The sequence below is a fragment of the Lepisosteus oculatus genome, chromosome 11 (genome assembly GCF_040954835.1).
Source record: "Lepisosteus oculatus isolate fLepOcu1 chromosome 11, fLepOcu1.hap2, whole genome shotgun sequence".
Taxonomy (NCBI): Eukaryota; Metazoa; Chordata; class Actinopteri; order Semionotiformes; family Lepisosteidae; genus Lepisosteus; species Lepisosteus oculatus.
In genome coordinates, this window is record NC_090706.1 from 8,322,919 (window position 1) to 8,350,376 (window position 27,458).

The 27,458-nt window shown below is 38.5% G+C and overlaps 2 protein-coding genes and 2 long non-coding RNA genes across 5 annotated transcripts; all 4 read left to right on the forward strand.

Annotated features, from left to right (window-relative positions):
- Positions 1 to 227: 227 nt before the first annotated feature.
- tmem30b (transmembrane protein 30B) lies at positions 228 to 8,152 on the forward strand. Of its 2 annotated transcripts, XM_006631420.3 has the most exons (9): positions 228 to 345; positions 439 to 494; positions 1,575 to 1,800; positions 2,228 to 2,329; positions 2,691 to 2,798; positions 3,889 to 3,979; positions 4,072 to 4,215; positions 4,862 to 5,065; positions 5,932 to 8,152. In XM_006631420.3, the coding sequence occupies exons 3-9, from the start codon at positions 1,615 to 1,617 to the stop codon at positions 6,111 to 6,113; spliced, it is 1,017 nt and encodes a 338-aa protein (XP_006631483.2). In that variant the 5' UTR covers positions 228 to 345; positions 439 to 494; positions 1,575 to 1,614; the 3' UTR covers positions 6,114 to 8,152. The 2 variants fall into 2 exon arrangements, with proteins under 2 accessions (XP_006631483.2, XP_069051628.1); XM_069195527.1 differs by lacking the exon at positions 228 to 345 and having other exon boundaries at positions 353 to 494.
- Positions 8,153 to 8,379: 227 nt separating this feature from the next.
- On the forward strand, positions 8,380 to 9,705 carry LOC138241763 (uncharacterized). Its single transcript, XR_011191039.1, has 2 exons — positions 8,380 to 8,691; positions 9,357 to 9,705. It is a non-coding gene; the product is annotated as an uncharacterized lncRNA (long non-coding RNA).
- Positions 9,706 to 10,358: 653 nt separating this feature from the next.
- Positions 10,359 to 12,372, forward strand: LOC138241771 (uncharacterized). Its single transcript, XR_011191047.1, has 2 exons — positions 10,359 to 10,625; positions 12,057 to 12,372. It is a non-coding gene; the product is annotated as an uncharacterized lncRNA (long non-coding RNA).
- A 514-nt stretch (positions 12,373 to 12,886) lies between these two features.
- Positions 12,887 to 26,396, forward strand: dnajc8 (DnaJ (Hsp40) homolog, subfamily C, member 8). The gene is made up of 9 exons (XM_006631287.3): positions 12,887 to 12,993; positions 14,367 to 14,468; positions 15,115 to 15,171; positions 15,506 to 15,572; positions 16,630 to 16,724; positions 19,989 to 20,060; positions 20,911 to 21,002; positions 21,297 to 21,372; positions 25,987 to 26,396. The coding sequence occupies exons 1-9, from the start codon at positions 12,919 to 12,921 to the stop codon at positions 26,104 to 26,106; spliced, it is 756 nt and encodes a 251-aa protein (XP_006631350.1). The 5' UTR covers positions 12,887 to 12,918; the 3' UTR covers positions 26,107 to 26,396.
- The last annotated feature ends 1,062 nt before the right edge of the window (positions 26,397 to 27,458 follow it).

Consider the following 27,458-nt stretch of genomic DNA (forward strand, 5'->3'; position numbering starts at 1 on the left):
CGCTGTCGCACTACCGGCAATGGCGGAAGCTCTGCCTACCATGAGAGTTCACGAAGCCAATGCGCATACATGAATGCGCGGAACCGTAGACAACGCGCGTTCACGATTAAATAATTAAAGAAATAGGTAACCGTGACTTCATTGGTTTAATGTAGTGCGGCTGCTTATTTCTTTCACAAGTGTCTGAAAGACCCCCCCCCCCCCCCCCCACCTCCACAAGCGTTAAAAGGCGATAATGTGAATATTTCCCAATATAGCTGACAAAACAAATTAGTAGTTGTGCCCAGAGTGACGTCACTATCCGAACTCGATCTGCAGGAAGATGAGACTTGTTTGTCGGGACAGGTAAGTGTTTGCATAGGCAGTGAGTGTCACTGTAGGGTTTGTGCACATAAGAAGTTTCATTTTGTGATTATTTATTGGAGGTTTCATTTATAGATTTCACTCTCCTGCAGCGTCCAGCGTTTGGGGTGCTTGGACTGGGGTGGTTGAAGGTAACTCCAAATTCCATCGTTCGCTTTTTTTTTTTGAATGTCGGGATCTTTTGTTGTGTATCTGCCGTGGTAAATGGGGGGTATTCAGTCGCTTGAATTAAAAGTCTAACCAGCGCCCTGCGATTGCTTTCAGAAATGACTTTTGCGATACGGCAACAAATATTCTACTTTCCTAAACTGATACCTACATTAACCAGGTATATATCTATACATCAATCTTCAATTTCTATAAACTTTGAACTTTGAGACTCTCTATAATGTAACCAGCAAAAAACGTACTATTAGCGTCAGCGCTATCTTTCGTATTGGCATACTTTATTTACTCCAGTATACAATATCTTTTAGGGGGTTTATGATGTAGGGGCGTTCAGTCTTAATCCCACAGATGGCGGCTTCGCACTGTACCCAAGTATACAGTATTATAGCGCCAAAACATTTCCCGATATGCCTAATTCATGTACTCATGTTCCAGTCCGCTGAGTCGCATAGGTTAACCGAACCACGAGAGCACATCTGTAGGTCGGCACTGAAAAGGAAAACATTTTTATTAATGAGCTATGAAGTACCGTACTTCATCTTCAAGGGTGGAGCTGCGTTCAGTGAAAACTTCCAACTCTCCCTTCCGGCAGTGTAAACTCGACACACGTATATGTGTCGCACCTTTGGTTTTTTAAGGCCTATTATGTTAAAGGCGCTGCCTGAGATGAGCTGAATCCAAATAAATGTTACGATTAACCAGGTAGAAGTATTTCCAATAAGAAATGGGCTCTGATATGCCTTTGTATTGTCTTGAACAGTAAAAGCATTATGCTGAGCTTTGTTCTGTCCTTCCTCATTTTAGTATAATTGCTCTTTAAAACCCCAGAATGGAGAGCTCCGTTTTCCAAGATGATTAATCGCTGGCACCTCCTCCAAGGGAAAAGAAGGTTGATGCTTAAGTCGTGTACTGATGAAGCCCAATTTTATTTTATTTTTTGGGACGATGAAATCTAATCTTTGTATTCAAAGAGCTGGGAAACAGGTGGGCTTTGTGGGCGAAGTTGCTCATGCCTCGATTCTCTTTTCCTTTTGGATCCACAGGTCCATCTGGAGGCTATAAAGAAGCTCGGCAAGTGAGAGCATGAAGAAGGAAGGGGAAAATGCAAATAAACCTGATAACACAGCCTTCACCCAACAGAGACTTCCTGCGTGGCAGCCTATACTGTCTGCAGGAATAGTTATCCCTGGGTTTGTCGTCATTGGACTGGTGTTCATCGCCATTGGCGTTGCACTCTTCCTCACCTCCAAGAACATCCAAGTTCTGGAGGTATGTGCATCACCGCGACTTTTCCTTTGATCACCAAAAATGTGTGTTTATCTAGCAGTTTTCATCCCACCTTGTCCCAAGGCACTGAACCGTGAAACACAGGCCAGAGAAATACTGGTAATTTTTGTGGTTCCCTCACCTTTGCAAGTAGTTTCTCCTTTCATTTGTAAAAATAATATCATTCTGCTCTAACTTTGAAATTGTCTTAGAAAAATACTGGTTGTCGGCTGTCTGCACTAACAACCAGTTTGGAATCACCAGTTCTCTTAGACCAGACTGGCACCAGAAAATGGAACATTAGGACTCTAATCCAGTACTCGCATCTGTCAGTGCCATTCATCAATTGGATTGAATCAAGACACGGCACACACAAGGCCATTTGCTCCAATTGGAGTTCTGATTCAATGAATCTTTCTGTGCTTTGCAGATGGATTATACGGGAACGGACACTGGATCTCCCTGTTCTAAATGCACTTATAATGTATCTTGTAAGTGCTTGCTCACCTTTCAGCTGGACAAACTGTTTGAGGTATGTTCCCTGCCTGTATGAGACTTGACCGTGAATTAAGAAAAGCAGGGGCCAAAAGTTGGACAGGTAACCTGCAAAGTCGCACGTGTTTAGAAGAATACTTCAGTCCACGATGAGAGAGTTTATGAAAATTAGTCATTGGCAGTGTATTGTCACCAACCTTTGCGTATGCTTTCATAAATTAAGAGATGTGTAGCTGTCAAAAAGTAAACTATTATAAACCATGCCATGAAATGGTAACAAATAAAAATAATGAATAATAATTTGTTGCAAGAGAAAACATAAAAGCAGCTCAGGCTAAATGTCGATTAAAATGACCAAAGGCACTTTTTAAAACAAGCTATTTTTGCTTTCTAAACAGGGTCCTGTTTTCTTTTATTATGGCCTGTCTAACTACTACCAGAACTATCGCAAATATGGAGTTTCTCGGGATGACTACCAGCTCTTTGGGTACATTTCCAATCTGAAGGTATGGTGATGATAAGCATTATTATTATTTATAAAGAAATCGCACAAAGGCCGTGCTAAAAAAGGTGAGTTTTGAGTTTGGATTTTGAAGAGAGTCAAAGAATTTGTCTCTCGCAGTGTCTGAGGAAGGGCATTCCATAACAATGGAGCAGCAACAGCAAAGGCACAGTCACCAAGGGTCCGAGATTAGGTCTTTGCTACAGTTAGCAAAGAACCTGCCTCAACTGGGCAGAGCCTACAGGGAGTAGTGTAAACATGGAGAAGTTTCAGAGGCGTATGAAGTTTCAGAGCTAGATTATATAGAGCCTTGAAAGTCAGTAATAAAATATTGAATACATGACTTTATAGGCAATCGGTGTAGGGACTTGTGTCAGAGTAATGTGCTGCCAGGGCCAGGAATGAGTTAGTAGTCTAGCTGCAGAATTTTGAATATATTGCAACTTGTTGAGAAGAGTGTTAGGGAGCCCATAGAGTTGAAGAAATCAAGCCTTGATTTTATAACTGCATGAATCAGGCACTCAGCATTGATAGAAACTGCCCAATGCGGGCAATATTTCTAAGGAGGAAAAAAAGTGATTTTGATCAAATTTTTCATATGAGGCCCAAAAGACAGGAGAGGATCGAACGTGACTCCCAGGTTCCTGACAATTGCTGATGTGAGTGGGGAAGCCCTCAACAATTACTCTGAAGCTCTCAAGCTTTATCAGCTGACATTGGCTACCCACGAGAGTAAAATCTCTGTTTTGTCGCTATTTAGCTTCAGGGAATTTGATGTCAACCAGAGTTTGATGTCACACAACCGAGGAGTAAGGGAGGGGGGAGACCTGAGGAGGAAGACGTTTTAACATAAATCTGGGTATCATCTGCCTAACAGTGAAACTGAAGACCGTGTTTATCTATAATCTGGCCGATAGAAAGTATATTAATATAATAATAGCAAATGGCCTAAGGCTATTTTCTAATGACACCACACTGAAGCGTCTCCTCTTCAAGGTTAAAACTGTTTCAGTTAGAAACTCTCTGACTGTTAACTGCTGTATTACTTAGTGCTTGTTTGACCCTGCTTAGTGTTTATTATTCTCCTTTTACAGAATCCAGGAAATGATTGTTCTCCTTTCCAGTATGACCCCACAGGCCAGCCGATCGCTCCATGCGGGGCAATTGCTAACAGCTTCTTTAATGGTACCGCTGCGCCGAATGAAGCACTTGAATGGCTTGTAGGCGTGTGGTCACACTGGCCTTGCCACTCACCCCTTTGTGATTCTTATTTGCAGACAGCTTCAGGCTATTTCACAATGTTGATGGAGTGGATATGGAAGTTCCTCTGGATGGAAAAGGAATATCTTGGTGGTCAGATTATAATGTGAAGTTCCGAAATCCTGAACTAACAAATGGCACCCTGAAAGACACTTTTAAAGGTGATGATTCTATGCATTTGTTGTGTGTTGCACTTTGTTGTTTTTTTTAACTATTTTTACCCGATTAACATTTTAAAGGCCAGATATTATGAAAAAAAATAAGCTCTAATCAGTTACACTGCAGTAAATTGCCCTTTGGTTGGTCTTACTTTGCATGGTGCACATTGTAGAGCTAAGCAACAATATTCTGGCATTCAGCTGTTTCTGTTATTGAGCTAAGTAAATGTTGGTGTGGACTATAACAGAAATATAGGGCTACAGTACAACAGGGGAAAAAAAGTATTTGTAGGATAAAGAACAGCAAAACATAGAAGAATACACAATTTTTATTCAAGCTTTCAAAACAAAAAGCATTGATAAAATATCAGAATCATGATGCACTCAATTTACAGAATTGCCCTACTGTTAGTTTAATATTACAATAACTTGTTGCAGAGACTATAATAATGTGTCTATGACAAACAGACAAAAGGCAGAATGTTAAAGTATTCATTTTAATTTCTCTGTGATGCCTTTTACTTTTACGTATTAGTGTTGCTAATAGTCTTAAGGCATCTTTTGAGAACTAGAATTAGGCATGGTTGTGCTGAACGAGGAGGGAAATAAAAAAAACATTCATTTTTAAAGATGTACCTTTTTTTCCTAGGCACTGTGAAGCCTTTGAACTGGGTTAAGCCTGCGTATGAACTAGACACCAATGTGAACAACAATGCGTTTTTGAATCAGGACTTCTTGGTGTGGATGAGGACTGCAGCTCTTCCTAACTTCAGGAAGCTCTACAGACGAATTACTGAGGGAAATTACTCCAGTGGCTTACCTGCAGGGAACTACTCCTTGGAAATATCATACAGTATCCTTTACTGTAGCACCAAGAGTGAGGTTCCCATCAGGAGTTGTTTAAATGTCTTTGTATTAAAAATCCAGAGTCTTGTTGAATGCAAAATAACTTGATTCATCAAATGTTATGAATCCTTGTAGACAGTTAGACTTTTGAAAGGTTCTTAGTGGAAGTTGAAAGCAAAGTGTCCCTTGATTTACTACCAGAGACCTGAAGGTCTCTGAATAGCATTAATCTGAAGGGTGTCAGTGTAGTCTGAAGTGATCATGCATATTTTAGACGTTTGCTATATGTAGTTCACGTGATTTAGTAGATTTAGTCTGGGGATATTCCACCTGCCTAACCGGTTTAGTCAGTCCGGAGCAATGTTTCTGAATGCTTATATTTAACACGATTCAGGCAGTACATATCTCTGGGTAAAATGGCATGGAATAAAGAATGACATTATTTCAAAAGGTTCAGGTGCACTCTAACAATGATGTGTGCGTGTGTGCTTGGCAAGGTGGAGCAAAAGAATTCTGCATACATTTGTGATCTTTCTTTAGCAGGTGGAAATAAAAAAAAAAAACACTTAAAAATGACGGCAGAAACAGGATAATGAGGATTATCGTTGTTGTAACGCTGGGTTAGTGATTTACACTGAAAAGTGCCTCAAATGGGTAGTGTTTATTATTAAATAGCCTAGTTGTTTTATCATAAGTGATTTGAAAGTATCACCAGAAACTGAGCCACTTATTTATAAAATATCTGAGTGGATTTTGCTTCTGTTGGACAACAGGATAGATAAGGAGTCATGAACATGAAATCTCCAGGATATGTAGCAGTCAAGAACAAGAAATTCTGTAGCATGTTTCCTTAATACTTACTCCTTTTTCCAGATTACCCAGTGGCGATTTTCCAAGGCCAGAAGAAAGTGGTATTCAGCAATGTTTCTTGGATGGGAGGAAAGAACGAGTTCTTGGGGATAGCCTATTTGGTTATTGGCAGTCTTTGCATCGTTATGTCCGTTGTCATGCTTATTGTCTATGCAAAGTTCCAGGTTCCGGATGAGGATTTGTGAAATCTGCTGGAAACTGGAGGTTCATTAAGATGCTTCGTTTCATTGTATGCTGGTTGGGAATTCAGTCTTGTTTTTCTTGATGTGCTGCTATGTTGTTTTTAATGAGGTTTGACATCAGGTGCTTTAACTTGCATACAACAGGTGGAATCCTGCATTAGGACATATATACTTTAAAATCATTAGGAATTAAAATTAAAATAATATTAGGTACTATGAACACTGAACTTTTAAGCCATGTTTTTCCCCAGTTTTAAACAGTCAATGCTGTGACCTTGCAGGACTTTCAATTGATTTTTATATGGAATGCAATTTCTGCACGTTAATCTAAACCACATCAAAATCAACTGCATCTTGATTTGTTTAGTCCATTTTTGTTTCGGGGGCTTATTTTGGACATATGGTAGCAGGTATCATGAAACAAATGGGTAATGCGGATGTGGTGATCACATGCATTTAAGGCATGTGTGCAATACCTACTTTTTGCAAATTGATGAGGAGAGTTTGCTGAATCTTTGAGTTGGGCTTCAGAAAGATGTCTCATGGTCTCCTTTGCAGTGTAGCATTGAGGTGTTTCCGTTTCTTGTGTGCAGCCTATTATAAATCATATTTCCCAATCCGAGCCATTGTCATCATGAAAAACCTGATGACAAACAGCATGGTAATTTCCAAGTTTGTGTAGATACACCCATGAATTTATGAGGTTTCTTGCGAACCTAAGCATGCAAAAACACTAAGAACATGCTAAAAGTGATTTATACCGACAGGAGTAACCTCTACACCTTGATAATTGTAATGGCTCAAATGGACTGAAAGAAATCATGTTATAAATATGAACGTATCCTGACTCAGACACTAAATAACTTTTTAAACTGTGTATTTAGTTAATGGCCTTTGTAAATTACTCACTTTGTGTTTTTTGGGGTTCTCAAATGTATTTTATCCTTGCTCTATTCTTTTTTTAAATGATACTTCTGTATAGGGGGAGCCTTAACCTACTTATTTAAATGTTATATTTTTACAATGCTGGATACTTTTCTATGAGTGAATAAGGTGTTTACAAATTTGTATATGTTCTATGTGAGAGATTACACCACCTCTTTTTTCCATAGTTGAGAGAGTCACTGTGCAATGCAGGCAGCTGTGGATTGAACTGTTGAAAATTGCTGTTCTGTTTTTCCAATGATGGGATGGAGGTTCCCTAGTACTTGAATTTTTTCTTATTAACCAGTGCCGGGGGAAACAAAAAGTACATTTCCGCAAATCCACATTATTTTTTTAATAAAAATGGGCACCATCATATACTCTATCTAGCTGGAATCCAGAGACAAGAGGCTTTCTGATAATGAATGGATGAATTGTCTAAAGGAGACAGATTGTATTATGTGGTTTTTATTTTTAATGAAGTGCACTTTTAAAAACTGCATCTTCAGATTTGAAACATAGACATATGCAACTAAAAAATAGATAAGTGGAAGATAGAAGGAATTAACATTTGGTTTCATACTGAATAATATCCTGTCAAAGCCCATGATTTAATCTTTACGGTGAAAATAATTCTGACCATTTATTAGTCCTATTTTCCTAGGATAATTTTTACCTCTGTATTTTTGTTTCATTTTCTGAAGATGAGGAAGGATCGTGTAAACAATCTTGACACATGATTTTATTTTAATGCTTTTTAGTTTTATGAAAACTTTTTTATTTTTTGGTATATTATTGATCACATCCAATCAGTTAGCAATGAATAATTCATGGTTTCATTATTGAAAAATATCTCTCTTCCATATCTATACAGAGTTTAAAGGCATGTAGTTCATCAAAGTAAGAAAGTGCCTGTTTTTTAAAATGAGCTATTTTTAAATTATGACCAAATAAGTCTGAAAATATATTTTTGTGATTTGACATCTTGTTCCTGTACAACCACAATGGAAGGCAAGGAAAAATACAATTTTAGTGTTTTAGTGGTAGAAGTTAAATATCAAAGTCTGTGAAATTCACACTAAGAATGTTTAGTACTGAATAAAACTCTTCTGCTGAAATTGAGGTTTATGTGCTTTATTTACCTTCAAAGAGAATACTAGATTTTCATTTATATTTAACTGTATATACAACAGATTACAGTAAATATCCTTTTGTTTCGTTCATCTTGACAATTACTTCCAAGCTGTGATGTTACAAACACCAGCTCACAGGCGATGACATCACAATCAGCCACCTGTTAGTGCAGAGGTGCGATTCTAGAGAGCCACTCTGGTCAGTCTGTTGTTCCAGCTGCAAAAGATGTGATCTTTAAAGTCTGTGAAAGATGTAAAAGGCCAGGAAAATGTGTTTATCATTTTGGCCTTTCTCCAGTTCCTCAGCCAAGAGCCCATCAAAGCTTCCAGTATGGGCTACGGTGGGCATGGATGTAACTACAGATGAAATTGCTGAATTTTTAAAAGCCAAGGCTGAAGAAAAGCAGCTCTCCTTGGCGGTTGATCTGCTTTTCCCCGTTGTGTGTCTGCTTCTCCTCCTGCTGGTGTTTGCCTTTGCTTTGTACTGGGTATCCAGCAGGTGGCTCAGATGGACGAAAGGGCAGGTAAACTTCAGCATTGGAGTATTTTATGGACAAAAATGCTTCGAAAATATTGAGCAGCATCAGGCTTCCTACTTCCTGGTACACTTAAGTCAAGCTAGATGAAGAGTACATGGCAGAGGAATGGTAAAATAATATTACCTGGGAGCTTAAAGAACAATGTAATATTTTCAGGTGGGGTATTGTATCTTTAGTCTTTTAGTATACTGTTGGCTTTTTTCACAAGAACATGTTGCACATACAACTGTTCTAACCTGGCTAACAGTTTCACTTAACATATTTCACAACTTAAACCGACAAATGTTATTTTATCATTTTTGCCATATTTGGTTCAATGTATTTAACCATTTGCTATGGATCGTCAGATACTGTACAAGATACAAGTACTGAGTGAGAATGTATGCATCATAAATTAATATCATACATATGTAGAAATATAAAGTGTACGCTTATGTTGACGTCTACTATGGCTATTTAAAAATATCAAGAGTGGCATCTAGCGTATGTAAATAGTACTTTGGTTGATTGTAGGAGATTCGTGTTGAACAGGTTAATTATGACGAGTTCTTGCTTTAGCAAAGGTTATTTCCACGTACAAAAAAAGACTGTCAACAAATGGCACTGTTCTTTTTTTATTATTTCTCTTGGCTTTTCCTGTCGGGCTGCAGCAAAAGTTCCGACTCGTCGGCTGGACAGAGCTCATCTCTGAGCATTTGCGCCGCGGGCTGATCCTGAAGCAGACGATCGTCTCCCGGCTAAAGGCGGCGGAGATGAGAATAGACGCCCTTGAGAAGATCCAGGTGGCGGACGGCCGGGGAAAGGCAGCGAGCCGGCGCCCCAGTCCTCCCCGCTGCGACTGCGTCTGCCATCGCTTGGAAGCCTATGAGGGCAGCCAGGAGTCCAACGTCGACTCGTCGGAGGACAGCGCCGCCTGAAGCTTCGCCGAGAACGAGAGAGAAAAGGATACTCAAAAACGTATAAAGTCACCTTATAATAAAAAAAAATACAACTCGGTTATTTTATATTGTTTTTATACACGGATTTGCATTTTAATGTTGAAATTAAAATGTGCGAATCTGATGTGTGGTGAGCGAACTGACGCGCTTGGGCTGCCGTCGCATCATCCAGGTAGGGGCTACACATGCAGGTGCAGGTGTTGGTGGAGGGGAATCCCGTTACATGTAAAGCACATTGAGGGTTCAAGAAAAGCACTAAATAAGTGTAAGGGTATATATATATGAAATGTAAAGAACTTTATCTCTGTTCTATTGAATTGGTGTGAAAACGGCAGGAAATCTCTTTCTGTATTTTTAATTTTGAAGCAGATACCTACAAAAAAAATGTACTAGTCCTCTTGTAAATAAATGCATATCTGGTATGGAAAAATCAATCAATAATTTAGAGGTATTCTAAACCACTGTAAGCTACTATTTGTGGGCCCTTTCTTCTGTAAACATTTAAAATGACATCTATGAACTCTGGGCTTTCTCTACTTTTATATCATTATCTCACAGTTTGAGCATTGCGAAAGACAATGACAAATGACAAATCCTCATATCTTCTGAACCCCTTTCTGTGCAGTACAGATGTAATGGGAAATACTGCACTTCACCCTCACTGGGATTTGTGACATGTGATGCCATCACAATGGGCTGATGAGGGCTGTTCGCCTCTTGGATTTTGAACAGGTGATTGGTGGAAAGCAGAAGACTGAAATGGCTTGCTCGCAGCACTGCAAGCTACCAGCATGGTCAAGGGTGGGAATGGAGATCACCCCAGATGATCTTAAGGAAACACTTGCTAACAAACCGAGCGAAGGTCTGTACGTGACATCGGGGCCACCATGTCCCTTCCTGATGGCCTGCCTTGCTGCTGTTTTTTTCTGCATATTGTCGTTGTGCCTGTACATCAGACTTACGAAGAAGAAACAAGAAAAGGTGACACTTCAAGCCGTTGAAATCTGTGTTCATCAGCTGGGTCAGGGGTCTCTACTTTCTTGACATTGCACTGTTATATTATTTCAAGTGCACCGTCCTCTTAATTGCTTTCTCGACTCGCCAGTCTGTTTAAGCTGTATATGATCTCTTTAACAACAGCTGCTGTTTTTCTATTCTGGGAAAGCTCTTCCAGCAGAAGTAACAAAAGAAAAGGGCTACACAAACCTGGACACAATGATGTGAGGAGGGGATGCAGATATGCTCCAAAGTGCATTTTCATCTGTAGTACTGATGGAACAGGCTGTGGACAATTGTGGAATTTAGAAGGAAGTGACGTGGCAAACCGTGCAATGTATTTACAGAATTTCCAACAAAGTCTAAAATTCTCACTGAACCAAATTTCTGAAAAACATCAAGTGTGAGCATCGCTAGTCTAATCCTTTTTCCCAGACTTGTTTTTCCCAACAACATTACTCCCCTCTGCTGCCATAAATCATTTATTGACCATCCATTTAGAGCCGGTTAATAAACCAGGGCAGCACAAATTTTAATCTTTTAAATTGAAACACATTTTACAATTTTAAGCCCAAATAGCCATATACCTGCATTATTTCCAAGTAATAGTGCAGGTAAAAGAGACTATGAAATTAAGGCCTGAATATGGAAGATGTTCAGAATCCTATTACTGGTTAAATTAAAGGTCCAGTAACTTTCATTAAGAGCTCAATCAGAGCAGTGATAATAAAACACACAGGCTGCCCAGGACTATAAGTGTGAAACAGAAGCCTAGCTTTTTCTATAGCAGCTAAATCCACTTTCATGCCATTGCAACCCTTATGTTAAGAGTGAGCATCTCACCACTGGCAGTCCAGTAAAGCTAAGCAGGTGTGAGCCTTGCCAGTACCTGAATGAGAGACCTCCTAGGAAAGCTAAGGTAGCTGCAGAAAGTGAGTTAGTGGGACCAGCTAGGATATTGCTCACTCACCGTATGGTCTGTGTGGGTGCTAATGCCTCAGTATAGTGAAGGGAACACTGTACTGCAAAAAGGGTGCTGTCCTTCAGATGAGACATTAAACTGAGATCCTGACTCTCTGTGGTCGCCAGGGTGTTTTTTTGAAAAGAGTAGGGTTAGGGATACCATCACCCTGGTATCTTGGCCAAATTTCCCCCAGGCCTTTACCAACCATGCCCTCTTAACAATCATCATCTCTGAACTTGCTTCATCACTCATAGCCGATGTGTGGTGAGTGTACCGGTGCACTTTGGCTGCCATCGCATCATCCAGGTTGGGCCGCACTTTGGTGGTGGTGGAGGAGGGTCCCCATTACCTGTAAAGTGCTTTGAGTGGCATGCCTAGAGAAGCCATGTATAAGTGTAAGGAATTAATTCAATATTAAGCCAGTCTTTGTACTCCTTTCTTTTGGCAAGCAGCCCCTCTCTGCATGGAGTGTCAGCATGTCAGGTATCCCCAGTGAGTTCAAGGTCCTGTATCAGGGGCTCATTTTACAAGAGATGATCTTCCAGCGGATTGGGGCTATGGAGCTCAGGATCGAGTCCATCGAGGACTTTCTAGCGGGGCTGTGGCACAGAAGGTCGTCAGGAGACAAGAGGAGGAAGGACAAGACAGGGGAGCAGTCATCAGGAAAGGAAACAATGAGGTTCTCCGACAGCTTCTCGGAGTGAACCCATTCCTGGTCCCTTCTGACCACCATATTGGCGGCCCAATAAAAAATCCCACTGAAGTTACTGCAAATGAGTGTTGGCACATTGTTATGAAAAGGAGTTTAAAAGGAAATGTGCATGTACATATTGAATTCCTTCAGCACAATTTAAAAATAAAATCCGAGTTTTTTCTAGGTGGTAATATTTCTCAAACAAAACTGTTTTTACACCGTATGTGCAACAGCCTATTCAAATTAATCGTCGGTTTTTCACCAGTTTCGTGTTTAAGTGGTGAGTCGAACAAAAACAGCGTGGGGAGACATTTGTAGACTACTATTACGGAGGAAAGGGCTATTTGACCCTCCTCCTGATTTGATAAACTATTTTGCCTTTAGGTCTACATGACAGCAAGCACATTTTAAACGTAATACGTTTAGCGCCACGGAGAAAAAAATATTTATTGGATTTAGACAAGATAACATTGAGTTTATGTACGTTAACCAAAAGCATTTGCAAACCAATGCTTTTCGTAAAATTCAGGACATTATTCCTGCCATTGTATCAGTGGGGTTGACGGGAAGTGCAAGATCACGTGATAGAGCATCGCCACGTGACCTATGTTTAAGCCAAGATGGCGGCTGCAGGGGCTGAGCCTGGTATTACGGCTGATGGTAGCGACGATGCCTTTCAATTGTTTTACTCGGAGGTAAAAAATACATATGTACATTATGATTAAAAAAAATACCCTGAAAGTACCATGCGATTTTCAAAGTGTCTTTGGGAAATTTCTAAGCTGCAGCCCCGCAGGGATCCCCAGAATGTCCGCGCAGGGCCCTGCGTAAACTGGGTGAATTTGAGGGAATGGCTGCAAATCAACACTGTTGTTTCCTATCGAAGACCAAGATTAAAGCCTGATTGTAAGGCTGTTATTTCACGTTATATAACAAAAACAATCAGAGTTTGAAATGCAGGTGTTTATGAAATCACAGATATTTTTTGGCGTGCTTGAGTACTTACGGTATGATTGGTGTGTTGTGTTCAATTTATTCGGTATCCGCCGGAGACGGATCTCGCAAGTTCATAAAATTAAATCTAACATGATATTTGTTTTACCTAATGAGATAATTTGGCATTTAAGATTTCGCTTTAGTAAATTATACGAATTTGACATTATAACCATTGGTTAAAATAACTTTATGCTTATTCTGGACATGTTTACAGGTGTCGTATTCAATTCAGTGTCCTCTGGAAATCGGTATTTATGTTTGGATTTTTATTACAGTGCATTCTACGCATTGTGTCATAAAGAGCTACATCCATTTAATTAAAACAATTGTGAGTAGATATAAATGTTAAATTATTAAGTTTATCGGGTGGTAAACGTGCCTTATACTGCAAATGTGTCCTAAGGAAGCACAACCCTAATGCAGTTGCAGGTATTTATCGCTGATCCAGGACCTAGGACACAAAACGCGTTTTCAAATGTCTGACTTCTATAAATAAAACTAAATAAAGGTACCACCTGTGTTTATACCATGTGCAGATTTGATCTCCTATTGAAGATTTATGACTGAACAAGATCTCCAGTTATGCAAAAGGATTGCATACATCCCTAAAGGAATTTGTGGCAAATTTTACACACAGTTCAGGTGGCAGGGTGGCGCAGTGATTAGTGATAATTGCTACTGCATAGGGTTAAATTCCGGGAAGCTACACATGTGGTATTTGGGGTTACATCCCACAGTCAAAAAACTGCCCTGTGGTAGGCTGTAGGTCAATATTACACACAGTTCACCACAATGGGGGAAACATGATTGAGTAGTGTTTGAAACTGAGGGTATTGTAACACACGATACAGAACCATCATTCTGTTAGTGCAGTACATTCATCAAGAAGTATATCTATATGCAATAGATGCAGCTCTGTACTGATTTTTGTTCTGTTATTTTGTCATCTTTAAGATGGGGACAAATGTATAGATATATGATAAATCAGAGGTAATAATGTTTTGAAGAGGTTTAAAGATGTATTAATTTTTCCTGTTGTTTCTTAAGCACGTGTGATTGTCTTTTTGAAAAGGTGAAGCAGATTGAGAAAAGAGACTCTGTGTTGACCCCAAAGCAACAGATTGAAAGGTTAACCAGACCAGGATCTTCCTATTTCAATCTCAACCCTTTTGAAGTAAGTACATCTCGTTGGATCTCAGATGCAAGGGTGTGCCTCTTCAGTACTGGGATGGGAGCCCTCAGAGGAAAGCCAAACTGGTGTTGATGGACCAGCAGGGTACGCTTTAGCTTCTGGAATATAATTTCTAAATCAGCACTCCAGTATGATAAGCAGGTGCCCTGTCTTCCAGGTGTGACATGAAATCGAGTTCTTTACCACTTGGTCATTAAGGATCCCTTTGCACTGTTCATAAGAGTTTGGATATTCTCCTGGTATCCTGTTAAATTTCATGCCTGTACTATATATACCTGAACTTTGTCCATATTTCAATTGATGAAGCAGTTTTTCCCTTTTTCACCTGATCTGCTCTGCAGCGGGGCTGCTGGACCAGAAGTGCTAGCTTGCATCAGCCAGATGGGACTTTGTTTCAATGTTGGATGAAGTGGGTCCTATATATAAAGCTCATTGAAATCCAGTGGTGTGGGAAATGTGTGTAGATATGAAAAGTTTAATGTAGATAAAACAATGATTAATATGTTCCTGATCTTGACTTGTGTGGAAGATGTATTTTGCGTGTACTGTGCCCAGAAGTACAGAAGAACATTTTCTTTTGATGTCTTTAAACTTTGTAATATCTATAACTGTGTATATTTTGTCTCAGGTTCTACAGCTTGATCCAGAAGTTACAGATGATGAAATAAAGAAGAGGTTTCGTCAGGTATGTTCAAATCCTTATTGCGCTCTTAGCATACTGCATAGTGTCCACAGACAACTGGAATTAAAAGTCATACTGCTATTCCATTTCAAGTGAACATTTGTAAATGCAAATTATTTTTGTGGGGGGTTATAATTTTATGGAGTTTTCTTTAAACAGTTCTGCAAAATGGAAATGTATTCAAAACTGCAGTGGGATTATACCAAACAGAAAATCATTTTTTAAAAGATAATAGTCACCAGTAATAATTCAGATAATAAATAAAAACTTGTTTTAATGGGTATAAATCATGTTTTGGCTCAACTTTCAGTAACATCATTTTATACCTTAATTACAGCTATCAATCCTGGTCCATCCTGATAAAAACCAAGATGATTCAGAAAGAGCACAAAAGGCATTTGAAGGTACAGTAAAGCACCTTGCTTCTGTATAATTCTACCTGAACATGTAAATCCTGCAGGGGACTTGCTAATTCCAGATGTCCCCACATTTTTTTTTCTTTTAAGTCCTTTATAGAGTAGCATGTCCCGAATCACAGGACTGTAGTGTCAGTGTAGAAATTCTGGGCTGAAGGGAAGAGTGCCTCTTACTGGTCTACAGGTACCTCATAGCAGCAACCTAGTTTGCCTAATAGTTTTTCCATCCCACTATTGACTAGGGCCAGGCTTGTTACATTTATTCATGGGCTCGCCGTCTGCAAATAGTTTTCGTTATTTGGCATTTTGTAGTCATTCAGTAAGTCTAGCAGTGATTGTTACTGTACTCGCAAGCTTTATTTATAATATCTGTATTGTGCTTTTTGTTGAAGAATTTAAACAGGGTTGTTTTCTTCTAATTTGAGCCTGACTGTTTTTAGGAAAAAGGCTTGGATGGTTTCTTTCTTGTTGTAAGCAATTTTCTAATTGCAAATTATATATATAATTGGGTCAACCTAGCTAATGGGATGAGTACAATTGATTCAGTCTTATTCATCATTATCATTATTATTTTCAGATTTTTACTTTTTTGGAAAACATTTCCACAATGCATTTAATCTGTTTACTTTTATTTTTGATAGGTTTTAGAGTTTGAAGTGTTATTTTAAACAACATAAATAGATTTGGCAGACCATGTTGGTCATCTGCTGTTTTCGTCTGTGGAAAGACCACAGCATGTGGCTCCCCACTCACATTGTGATGACCTCTGCTCTAGATCAACGGGTTCTATATGGTTACGTTTAAAAGCATCCTTCCAAAGATATTTGTTCATTAGGAAAGCAAATACATCTGTCTACAAAGAAAAGTCTGAGAATAACTAATCACATTGTTTTTCAGGCAAAGCTGTCTTACCTAATTAAACACACAAAATGAAGATGCATCTGCTGTACAGATCTGCTGGCTATATGAAGAAAACTGAAGATTTTGATATCATTTCTCTTTCATGGATTAATGAGAATAATCATATAATTCCTTGTCTCTTTAGCGGTTGATAAAGCCTACAAGTTGCTCTTGGATTCAGAGCAGAAGAAGCGGGCTATTGACGTGATCCATGCAGGAAAGGAGTATATCGAGCACACGGTGAGGTCCTAACACAAGCATTTAGTTCACCTCACACGCTTCTCTTTTTAACTGTTGTGTTCTACTATGTGAGCACAAACTTTGGGCAGTTTACTCATAAAACTAACGGGGAATTGTTCAGTTGTCTAGTCCAGGTAGTTCTCGATTTCAGTGCTCTTAACTCTTAATTTGCATGTTTTTAGTTTAATATGCCACAGGCATATATATATATATGGTGCCTTGCAAAAGTATGCAGACCCTTGACCAATTCTCTCATTTTACTGAGTTACAAATCCTACATTGAAATGTTGTTCTCTGTGAGATGTTTTTCAAAGCACTGAAACTCAAAATTATTTATATTATAAATTAATTATTTAATGTGACATTGTTTTATGTTTGAAAATATTCTTAAGAAAAATAAAAAAACTGAATTATGCTGTTTGCATAAGTATTCAATCCCCACATTTTAATATTTTGTAGAGCCACCTTTTGCAGCAATAACAGCTTTAAGTCTTTTGGGGTAAGTATGTACCAGCTTTGCACACTGTTTAGGAGTGATTTTGGCCCATTCTTCCAGGCAGATTTGCTCCAGGTTGTTCAGGTTAGTCGGATGCCGCGTGTGCGCCGCAATTTTCAAACAGTGCCACAGATTCTCAATTGGATTGAGATCAGGGCTTTGACTGGGCCATTGTAGGTCATTCACCTTTTTGTTCTTGAGCCACTCCAGTGTTACTTTAGCCTTGTGTTTGGGATCATTATCCTGCTGAAAGATTATCTTTCTCCCAAGTTTCAGTTTTTTTAGAAGCCTGAAACAGGTTTTCTTGCAGTATTTCCCTGTATTTTGCACCATCCATTGTTCTTTCTATTTTAACACGATGCTCAGTCCCTGCTGATGAAAAGCAGCCCCACAACTTGATGCTACCACCACCATACTTCACTGTAGATATGGTGTTTTCTGAGGTGTGGGCAGTGTTAGATTTGCACCACACATAGCGCCTTGAATTTTGGCTAAAAAACTCTATCTTGGTGTCATCTGACCACAAAATCTTTTCCCACATTGCAACTGGGTCACTATCATACTTTTTGGCAAACTCGACAAACTTCACATGTTTTTTTTTTTAATAATGGCTTCTTTTGTGCCACCCTCCCATACAGGCTAGTGTTAAGCAGAGCTCTTGAATATATAATTGACTGGTGCACCTTTACTCTACTCTCAGCTACTGAACTCTGTAGGTCCTTCAAAGTGATCATTGGGCTCTCTGTGGCTCTATGGTCTCCTTCTTGTTCGCGCACAGAGTTTTGAGGGAAAGCGTTTTTCAGGCAGTGTCTGGGTGGTTTGATGTAGCTTCCACTTCTTGATAAATGAACCAACAGTGCCCCCTGGGACATTCAAACACTTGGATATTGTTTTGTACCCTTTTCCTAATTTATGCTTTTTTTTACTTTTTCTCTGACTTCTTTAGAAGGCTCTTTAGTCTTCATTTTCACAGCTGTCCTTCAGATTCACAACCTGAATAATGATCCCTTAACTGTGGGGGTTTTGTGCAGAAAATGTGGCAGTTATTTTAATGATTCCCAGGTAGAGGCCAATTGTAAGGCAGTTGTGTCCTCCTTAGGGCAATCGTTTTTCACCTGTGTAAATTCAGAGCCTCCGCAACACAGGGATTGAATACTTAATGCAAACAGCATATTTCAGTTTTTTTATTTTTCTTTCGAATATTTTCTAAGAAAACAATGTCACATTAAAATAATTAATTCTGAGTTTCAGTGCTTAGAAATACAAATATCACAGAGAACTAAATTTCAGTGTAGGATTTGTAATTCAGTAAAAATGAGAGAATTGGTCAAGGGTCTGAATACTTTTGCAAGACACTATATATCACTTTTGAGTTTAGGACACATTAGTTTTCAGTTTGATGCAGTTCAATGTGGCCAGCAAAAGACAGCTGGTCAGACGGTTCAAGGCTACACTTAACCACTCTACTCTTAAGTCAATAAAACCCTTCATTTAAGATACTGAGTGAAAACTCTTAAAAACAAAATTCAATATAAAGAATTTTTCAATAAAGCATTATTTTAAAAATATTAAAAAACAAAATATTAAACTTTTGCCATTGCAGCAGTTGATAATCATCTAGAAACCTACAGAAGGTTTTTCTTTTTTTTTCTTCGAATTTTTAGAAAAGAAGAAGGAAAAATATATTTGTACTGTTACTTATGAGACTTTTAAAGGAATGGCATTGAAAAGAGAGTAAAAGGACAGAAGATAGTTGCACAGTGCTGGTGCCTGTATGGGCAGGCGACTCAAGCATTTTCCTAACCGATCTCCTCTGAAAACAGAACCAATTGTCTTCTGTTCACATTTACATGAAACTGATAAACATTATAAACCAAAGTTTAAAAATGACTTTTATTACACCTGTATAATCGCCTTACATGGATAAATGGAATTGTCTTTATCTGGGATGTTAACCCTCTGGTTTGGGATAGATCTGGAGCACATGGCCCCTCTGTTGACTGTTTAATAATAATAATAACATCACTTTATTAACCCCTTACAATTTCTTGCATTAGGAATGTGTTTTTTCGCATACCCCAGCTTGCTCTCCATGAAACACAGACAGGGAGAGAAACTTGGGGTCAGAGCGCAGGGTCAGTCATTGTACAGTGCCCCTGGAGCAGTTGGGGCTCAGGGGCCCAACGGAGTAGGATTCCTCTGCCAGCTGTGGGATTTGAACTGGCAACCATCCAGTCAGAGGCACAGATCCTTGGCCACAGAGCCACCGCTCCGCCCCCGTTTTTTTACAAATGGCATGTAAATCACAAGCAACTTCTACTTTTCACCTAAGCAGACAGAACTTCAGTGGGGTTCTCTGTGCACAGGCTTCTAAACATCAGTTTACACATCTTTATGTTTTGCACAAGACTAAACCTCAGTTTATGCTTCTTGGCTGATTCCGCACAGTTTTCTTTGTGGGCTGCTGGAGATGCGTATTACTAGCTGGCAAGAAAATAAGCGATAGTTCCTTTCTCTTTTTAGATGGAAGCTACCTGTTTTATAAACCGCTCTGCAGTAAGAGTGTAAATGAATGCAGTCACTCTTAGTAAAAGTTATGAACAGCGGGCAAACCTTTAGCTGTGGAGATCGGGATGTCTTAGATGTTCCTAAGAATACTATAAGATTCTTTCACCAACCTGGAATACACTGAGATTGCCTATGAAAATGTCCTTGTAAACAACAGCTTATTCGAATGAACTCTTTTATTTCCCCCTGGACTGCGTTAGATGAAAGAGAAGAAGAAGCAGCTGAAGAAAGAAGGAAAGTCCACGATAGTCGAAGAGGACGATCCGGAAATGGTAAGACGCTGTGGGATGGCCAGACAGAAAAAGTTCAGCATTGACTTCCTTTTTGTTTTGTTTTTTATCTCATTTTAATGGTATTTAAAAATAAATAAATCCAATGTACATCTTTTACATGTCTTGCCCTGATCAATTGGTCAGTTCAGTAATGCTTCAGCTTGATGTTGTGTGACCCCTGTTAATTCTGGTGTTCTGTCTAAATTGCACTCTCATCTTACATAATCAGGCTTTTCCAGAAGTTCCCCTTTGATTTCAGTGGTGATACACTTTGTCACTTCTCCTAATGCCATGCGTAATGGGGCTGCTGTTGTGTAATGGCTGTTGTGTGTCACCCAGATGAGTGCTGCACTTCGGTTCCCACGCATACGTGTAAAGAGCTTTGGGGTAATGAGTGCTATACAAATACAAGAATCTATTATTGACCTGCTTGTTCTGCAAGCACTACAGGGTGAGGAGCTCAGTCAAAGCCTTTCAGGTTGTACTATTTCAGTACCTTATAATGCTGAAATGCATTCTGGTTAGGTCACCAGCCTGTCGACTGGCAAGGCATCTTTTAAAGCTGGTGGCAACCTGCATTCATGGCACAATTGACATCATGAGATTTGTTATTGGCAGTATAGAGTGTACTGCTGCATCAGCTGGATTTTGGTCATGTCTTCCTACCTAACCACTATTCTTACAAAGAGGGTCTCCTAATGCCTCCTGTTTTTCATGATTGGTGTATGATGAACTGAAATGGTAATTGTATCCTGGGGAAAATGGTTCAATAAGTCAGCCTGAAAAGGCATTGCTATCATGAAAAAGGGTGTGTAACAACAGGGTAAATGATGTTTTTTGTCTTCTGCAGTTCAGGCAAGCGGTGTACAAACAGACAATGAAACTTTTTGCAGAGCTGGAGATAAAGAGGAAGGAGAGGGAAGCCAAGGAAATGCATGAAAGGTAAATGAAGTTTCATGAGGGCAAACTGTTTAAAACAACAGTGAAAATCCTAGGAGCTGGGTCTTCCTTTTTAAAGCCAGATTTCCCTTCTGGGTTGTTTACTACGCTCCTAAAATATCAGTTCTGTGAAAGTAATGCAGTTGTTTCTTTTTTTAAAAATCCAGTTTATATTGAAATGTGTTCATAGTTCCAGATCATGACCCGTGAAAAACACAAAAATAAACCCCCTTTTGGTTCCTCTCTCTTACATTATTGTGACTGCTTTGCTCCTTTTTTCTGTGTTTTGCTTTTAAGGAAACGACAGCGGGAGGAGGAAATTGAGGCACAGGAGAAAGCTAAACGTGAAAGGGAGTGGAACAAAAACTTTGAGGTAGAGATTATTCTAATGTTCAGAGCTTGTTTCTTTTTGTGAGAGAGCTATATTGGTTAGCCTACACGAATAACCAGGCTACTGACGGAGCCACATGCCAATATAAATAAGGTATTTTCAAATCTGAAATTATAACTTTGTTAGTGTCTGTGTGGGACTACACCTGGGTCTGCTGCTTAAGTATGTTTTTATAAGGAGCTCCCAAGTTGCTCCCAGTAGAGACATGAGCACACTTGCACTGGCATCACTGAATTAATGTGCCTCTCCTCCAAATGATGCTACGATTTCCCGTCAGCAACTGCTGAGTTCACTTGCAGTGTGTCAATTGATGAGTGCATGTATCTGGCATGTCAGGACAACATACACACATTTTTTGTGTAGAAGTTATTGAGTCTCTTCGTCCTTTTGGACTCTCCAATTATTTCTATATATAGGTAACAAAAACCTTGCACTTCTAAAATTAGTCTGCATGTGCTGAAACTTTAGCCACTGAGGATGTTATTACTGGTAGTGCTTTTAGAAGTGCAGGGCAGTGTTCCATTTCACCAGCAGGTGGCATCTTCACTGTAACTATAGCTGGTGCTTGGGTTAAGTATTCAATTTAAACACTTTGTCATGTGTTGATTTGCTTACTAGAAAATAGCAGTTACAATAATTATTTCAAGATAAACTTGAAAATATCGCTTTTCAACCTATTCACCATTGTATGCTTCTTATGCAGTTCTTAATGTTTTAGCCACATCCACACAATATATACTCATCATGTACATCCACAGAATGAGATTTAGTATTTACAGGGAACAGTAAAGCCATGCATTCAGGGTATTGCCACATGCTGTCCCACTGATTTTTATTAATCAACAGATAACACTTTAAAGAAATTAAAACTTAATGTCAGTTAAAACTCAACATTCACCAAGTTCCCCTTTTCAGGCATTGCATTGATCTCATTCATAGCGTAGAGATATTGTGAAATATATTTAGTAAAACTCTGATGTATAGGTTCTCTGTTTTATGTAGGCTACATGCTTAGAAAGACCAGTTTTACCTGTTACATGAAATATGAATAGAGCCAATTGCTTATAAGAAAGAGGGCTTAGAATTTGCTGCATTCTGTTAAAAATGAGGAATGCTGCCACCTGTTTTTAATAGCAGAACACACTTGATACATGACTGCGCTCGTCTGTTAACTTCATGTATCCCCTGTGCAAAATTATTCCCCATTCTGTTCATAATTTACTGGAAGTGGATAATAAAAGGAAACACTTTGGTAAATGAAGGACACCATGTTTACTCACAGAAAGGGCTTCTTCACAGTTGTGGGTTGTTAATTAAACTAACCTCCAAGTATGCTTAGGCGCATGTATAAACATGCTGGACAGACCTGTTTTCCCATGATTTCAGCAAGCATGGCTACAACAGGAGACTTTAGTGACTTTGAAAGATGAATGCTGAAACAGGTTGGGCAGGAACATCAGTGGCCAAGAGTGCTAAGCTTACTTATGTTTCAGGAGTAGTAGTGTCTAAGGTGATATCAGTATAGCCGTAACCCAGACATTGCTCATCACTCCAGCCCTGTATGTTTGCCAGGCGTTGGATATTTGACTATCTTGTAGGGAAAATGCCACTGCTCCATTCTTAAAGAATTCCAGAATTTTAGATGTGGTGGACATTATTCCAAAGTGCATACTGGCCACACATGGTGGCCCAGCACCCCGTTAAGTGACTTCACATTGGTGTTTCCATTTTTTTTGTCCATTACCTTTATATGTGGACTAGAATACACAATACTGATTGTGGACCACATAAGCCACCAAACCAGTTCCTAATTACTAAAACCACACACAGTCCTTTTCCTGTCGTGAGCTACACACTGTGACTAACATTCTCCAGGTTATCATCCTTGTCTGTTTTCTTTCAGTGACAATTTAGTCACACAGTTTTTAAGTAAAGGAATATTACTAACTTTCCAGATTCTGGTAACTTTTTGACAGCTTATATGTAGGGCAGCAACAAACGAATATTTTGATAATCGATTATTCAGGCGAATATTACACTGATTAATTGATTAATCGGCTCAGCTGAAAATTGTCGTGTAAATGAGAAAGGCTGTGACAAATAGTTTGGCATTGTTCAGTAGCCATATACCTTAATTCAATTAAATAATGAGAAACAAAGCCTTGAAAAAGTTTCAACTTAACTACATTAACATCGTCTTACCTCTTCAAACTGCATTGTCTTTCACTTTTAAATTTCAGGATTTTTTGTATTTTGAAAATACAATTCAAAATGTTAAATATAAAAATGAAATAAACCGGATTCAAATAAGTTCAAAGTTCAAAGTAAACTTCATATAAGTCACTTGAAATCAAACTGAACTGAGAACAACAGCAAGTAAATGTTTTGGTTGACTGTAAGATTTGCTAATATGAGCTGCGGTGAAGAACATTGATAAGTAAACGTAGATTGTATCTCTCTCGGCTGCAGTATCATTTAACAAGGTTAACACTGTAGTCTATTCTGATCGTATTTTTATTACACGAGATGAGCTATATATGACGGTAGTTCACAAGACGAGCTATGTATGAATAAGTTTACAGGACGAGCTGCTGATTGTTAAATAATTTTTTGAAGTAGTCCATATTTATTTCTGATAGGATGACAAGCTTTATCTCTTTACTTGTACAGTTCTTTGAAAAGACTACTATCCATATGGTGAGACTTAAGCAAACTGAAAATATGCTGTAATAATAATATTAAAATAATGTGCAATAGCATATTAAGTTGAACTGCAACCCTGCTAACTTTAGGCTAATAGACAAATAAGTGGGAGCTTGTGGTATTTCGCCATTGCTAAATACTTCAGTTTGTCAGAACACCACCCACGCCACCGAACACAAAGCTTTTGCTTAAGCATGCACGTTGTACTGCCATAGAATGCTAAATAAACCTTGTATATTCTGCATGTTACGGTTTTACCTTTTCTTTTAAGAAAATGTTTTCACACTTTGCTTCTTTTTGAACTTTCCGCCATGAAATGTTTTTTCGACACATTTTTTCTGCCATACTTATATGTGATGTAACTTAAAGATGACACACTTACTGCTTTTCTTAATTGTCATCTGTCTTACATCCTGTATCCCAGAAATGTTACAAACAGGGTCTGCTGTTACACCACAGGCTGAGTCAGGACACTCACTGTCCTGCTCGGTGTTCTTCAGCCCTGGAGGTACCAGTCTTGATTTGTCGCACCACTTTGGAAATCCCCGATGTCCTAAGAGTCTTAACAGATATTTTTAATAGACTAGTCACAAGTGTGTTTTTCAAAAATTCTAGAATCAGGAAACTTAATTCTGGAAAAACGAAGTGTGAAAAACTGTTTCTAGTTTGGGCTGTTGTGAAATTCAGACTTTCCTGGACTAGCTGTGCAGATAAAAAGTTTTTTTTTAAATAAATTAGTAGTAGAAATTTGCAACACTGCCTAAAACTTCCCTTAGAGGAAGAATGTGGTATGAGTGTATATGATTTAAAAAAAAGTCAAGAAGAGGGATAGAGAGAATGTGTTCTTAGTAATGCTAAAACAGGAAGTATTTTGTGTGCAATTAAGCAGAAATGAAACTTTAATTTAGTCAAGCGTGAGTGTATGAGATTCAGAATGCAATCCTGTTTTTTGATTTGATATAAAGCAGAAAATGGTGAAAAATGCAATTTGAGTTTAGGTGAATTAAATAAAAGCTGATGTCTCTTTTATGGGCTTCAGCATCATAAAGAGTCTTTTCCTACTATGCCCTTATCATTTGAGTCTTATAGCTGGAGTGCATCGCGACAAAGAAAAGTGGTCCCTAACAAACGTAATTCTGTTCTGTGCGTCCTAAAATCTGTCCTCAGCAGCACTGCTCTACACACACAAATGTTATTGAAGTGTTGGTCCATGTGACGTACTAAAGTTTCAATGTCTAGTTTCTCTATTGCTTTTGCTAAATTTACATAGGCTTTGTTCAAGTGTTAATTTAATTTTGCTTTTGAAAAATGCCAGCAGATTTCTCTTTGCTGGCTCAGAATGAAGGGATGTGGTTATATATTTTGACAGTATGTCTCAAAGATAAGGGTCGTTCTTTAAAAGAGAAAAACATGTTGATATCAGATCTGTGGTATTTGACTATTTTCTTGTGTGAATCAGAAGTTGCAACCTGGGAACATCTTGCAGCATGTAATATCTGCATTCTTGCAGAATTGAGATTTACAGTCATAAGAGGGGTGTGTTCATTTGTGTTTGTGATGGTATTATTTTATTTTAATAATTTGATTTGTAAGACTGGCTTGTTAGTGTCAGAATTGTCAGGGAGATCTGTGCTGGGATAAACTGTCCAGCTGCACACTTTCAGACTCCTCCGTACACACAATTAGAAAAGTTGTGAGGAGAAATCAAACCAAGTTAAAGTAGCAGCCATGACCATTTTGAGAAACCTAAAATGCACAGATTGATCAGAAACAGGTAATTCCAGGAGTTATCCAGTTCGCAGGTGTCTGTAATGAATTTAAAAAGGTCTTGTTGTTGCTGCCACATATTGCCTCTAATATAAATATACATTAACACATACACATGTGTACCAGGAAACCAGAGATGGGCGTGTCGACAGCTGGCGGAACTTCCAAGCAAAAGGCAAGACTAAGAAAGAGAAGAAGAACCGATCATTTCTCAAGCCCCCTAAAGTGAAAATGGAGCAGCGATAAGCAGAATATTGGTATGCTGTGCAGAAGATTGGGGGTTCCAGGCTCCGATTCCTGGAAAGCCCACTGTATCTAAACCAGTACCACCTTGGACAGCGTCATCTCTAAAATGTGTTGTATTTCACTTTTTTAAAATATATATAAAAGATCTGACCCTTGAACTCCACACTGGACAAGTTAGACTGTATTCTGCATTTGGAATTTTTTGGTCTTCACTTGCAATCTTGATTTTATAGAACTATAGTTTTTTGTTCAGCTGTAAATAAAACAGAATTTGGAAGTGTGAACTTCAATTATCTTCAATTATCAATTATTGCTTCAATTATCTTTTTTTTTATTTAGTTCCTTTTTTGCTCTCAATATCTACACACAAAAATACTTTGGTAAAACTTTGGACGTACTAATTTCCATTACAATTTAAATTAAGATCTGCAGCTTCTCTAAAAGTCAATGGAAGATTCATTCATATATGGGTATTCTGGACAATAGTACTTACAGTATATTCACTACTTGTGAATCTAAGCAATGGAACACAAAAAAACAAGATTTCTAACAATAGAAGCAAATGACTAATACAGCAAGAGGCTAAATGCAAAATGTTTAGCCATATGTTTTGTTTATATAGGACAATTCTGAGCTCTTGAGTAATCTGGATATCTGGTTATGATGATATTGAAATGCTTCTTGGAATGTGTCTTTAATAATAGCAAAACAGGAAATGTTTTCTGTGTGTAATTAAGTAGGAATAATAAATAAAAGTTTAATTGAGTAGATGAAGCGATAAGCTTGTGTTTTCACACAAGAAACATGAGATTCAGAATGCCATTCTGTTTTTTGCTTTGAAGATAAAATAAAAATACTGTAAACATTGGTACAGCTTATTTTAATTAGTCCGTTAAAAACGAATGCCCCAGTAGTAATCCATTACTGTTGTGTTCATTCAGTTCTGTATTTTGTCAGTACTGAGAATCCACATACATTTTTTTTTGTCTGGTCTTTAGTTGGTTTCCTCTGTTTCCATGTTGCTCCTTCAGTGGGAATGTCTTGTTTCTCATTAACAAAGTGTGAAATTAGGAAATGAGACCATTTCACATCTGTAGATCATCAGATTTTTAGTTTTGTAATACCAGTCATTGCAGCACACTGTTGCATTGTATCTTGCTGTACTGGGTGTGTTACAGGATCTTGTTTTATTGTTTTTTTTGTATTGTAATATTGGCACGGGACTCTGTATCACCAATTAAAGCAAGTGTTGGAAATGTCCCTTACATAAAGTGGCTGTGCTGTTTCATATTACAGGAGATTTTTACAAAATGTATCCAACCGATTTATGTCATTTTGAGTCACATTCCTCC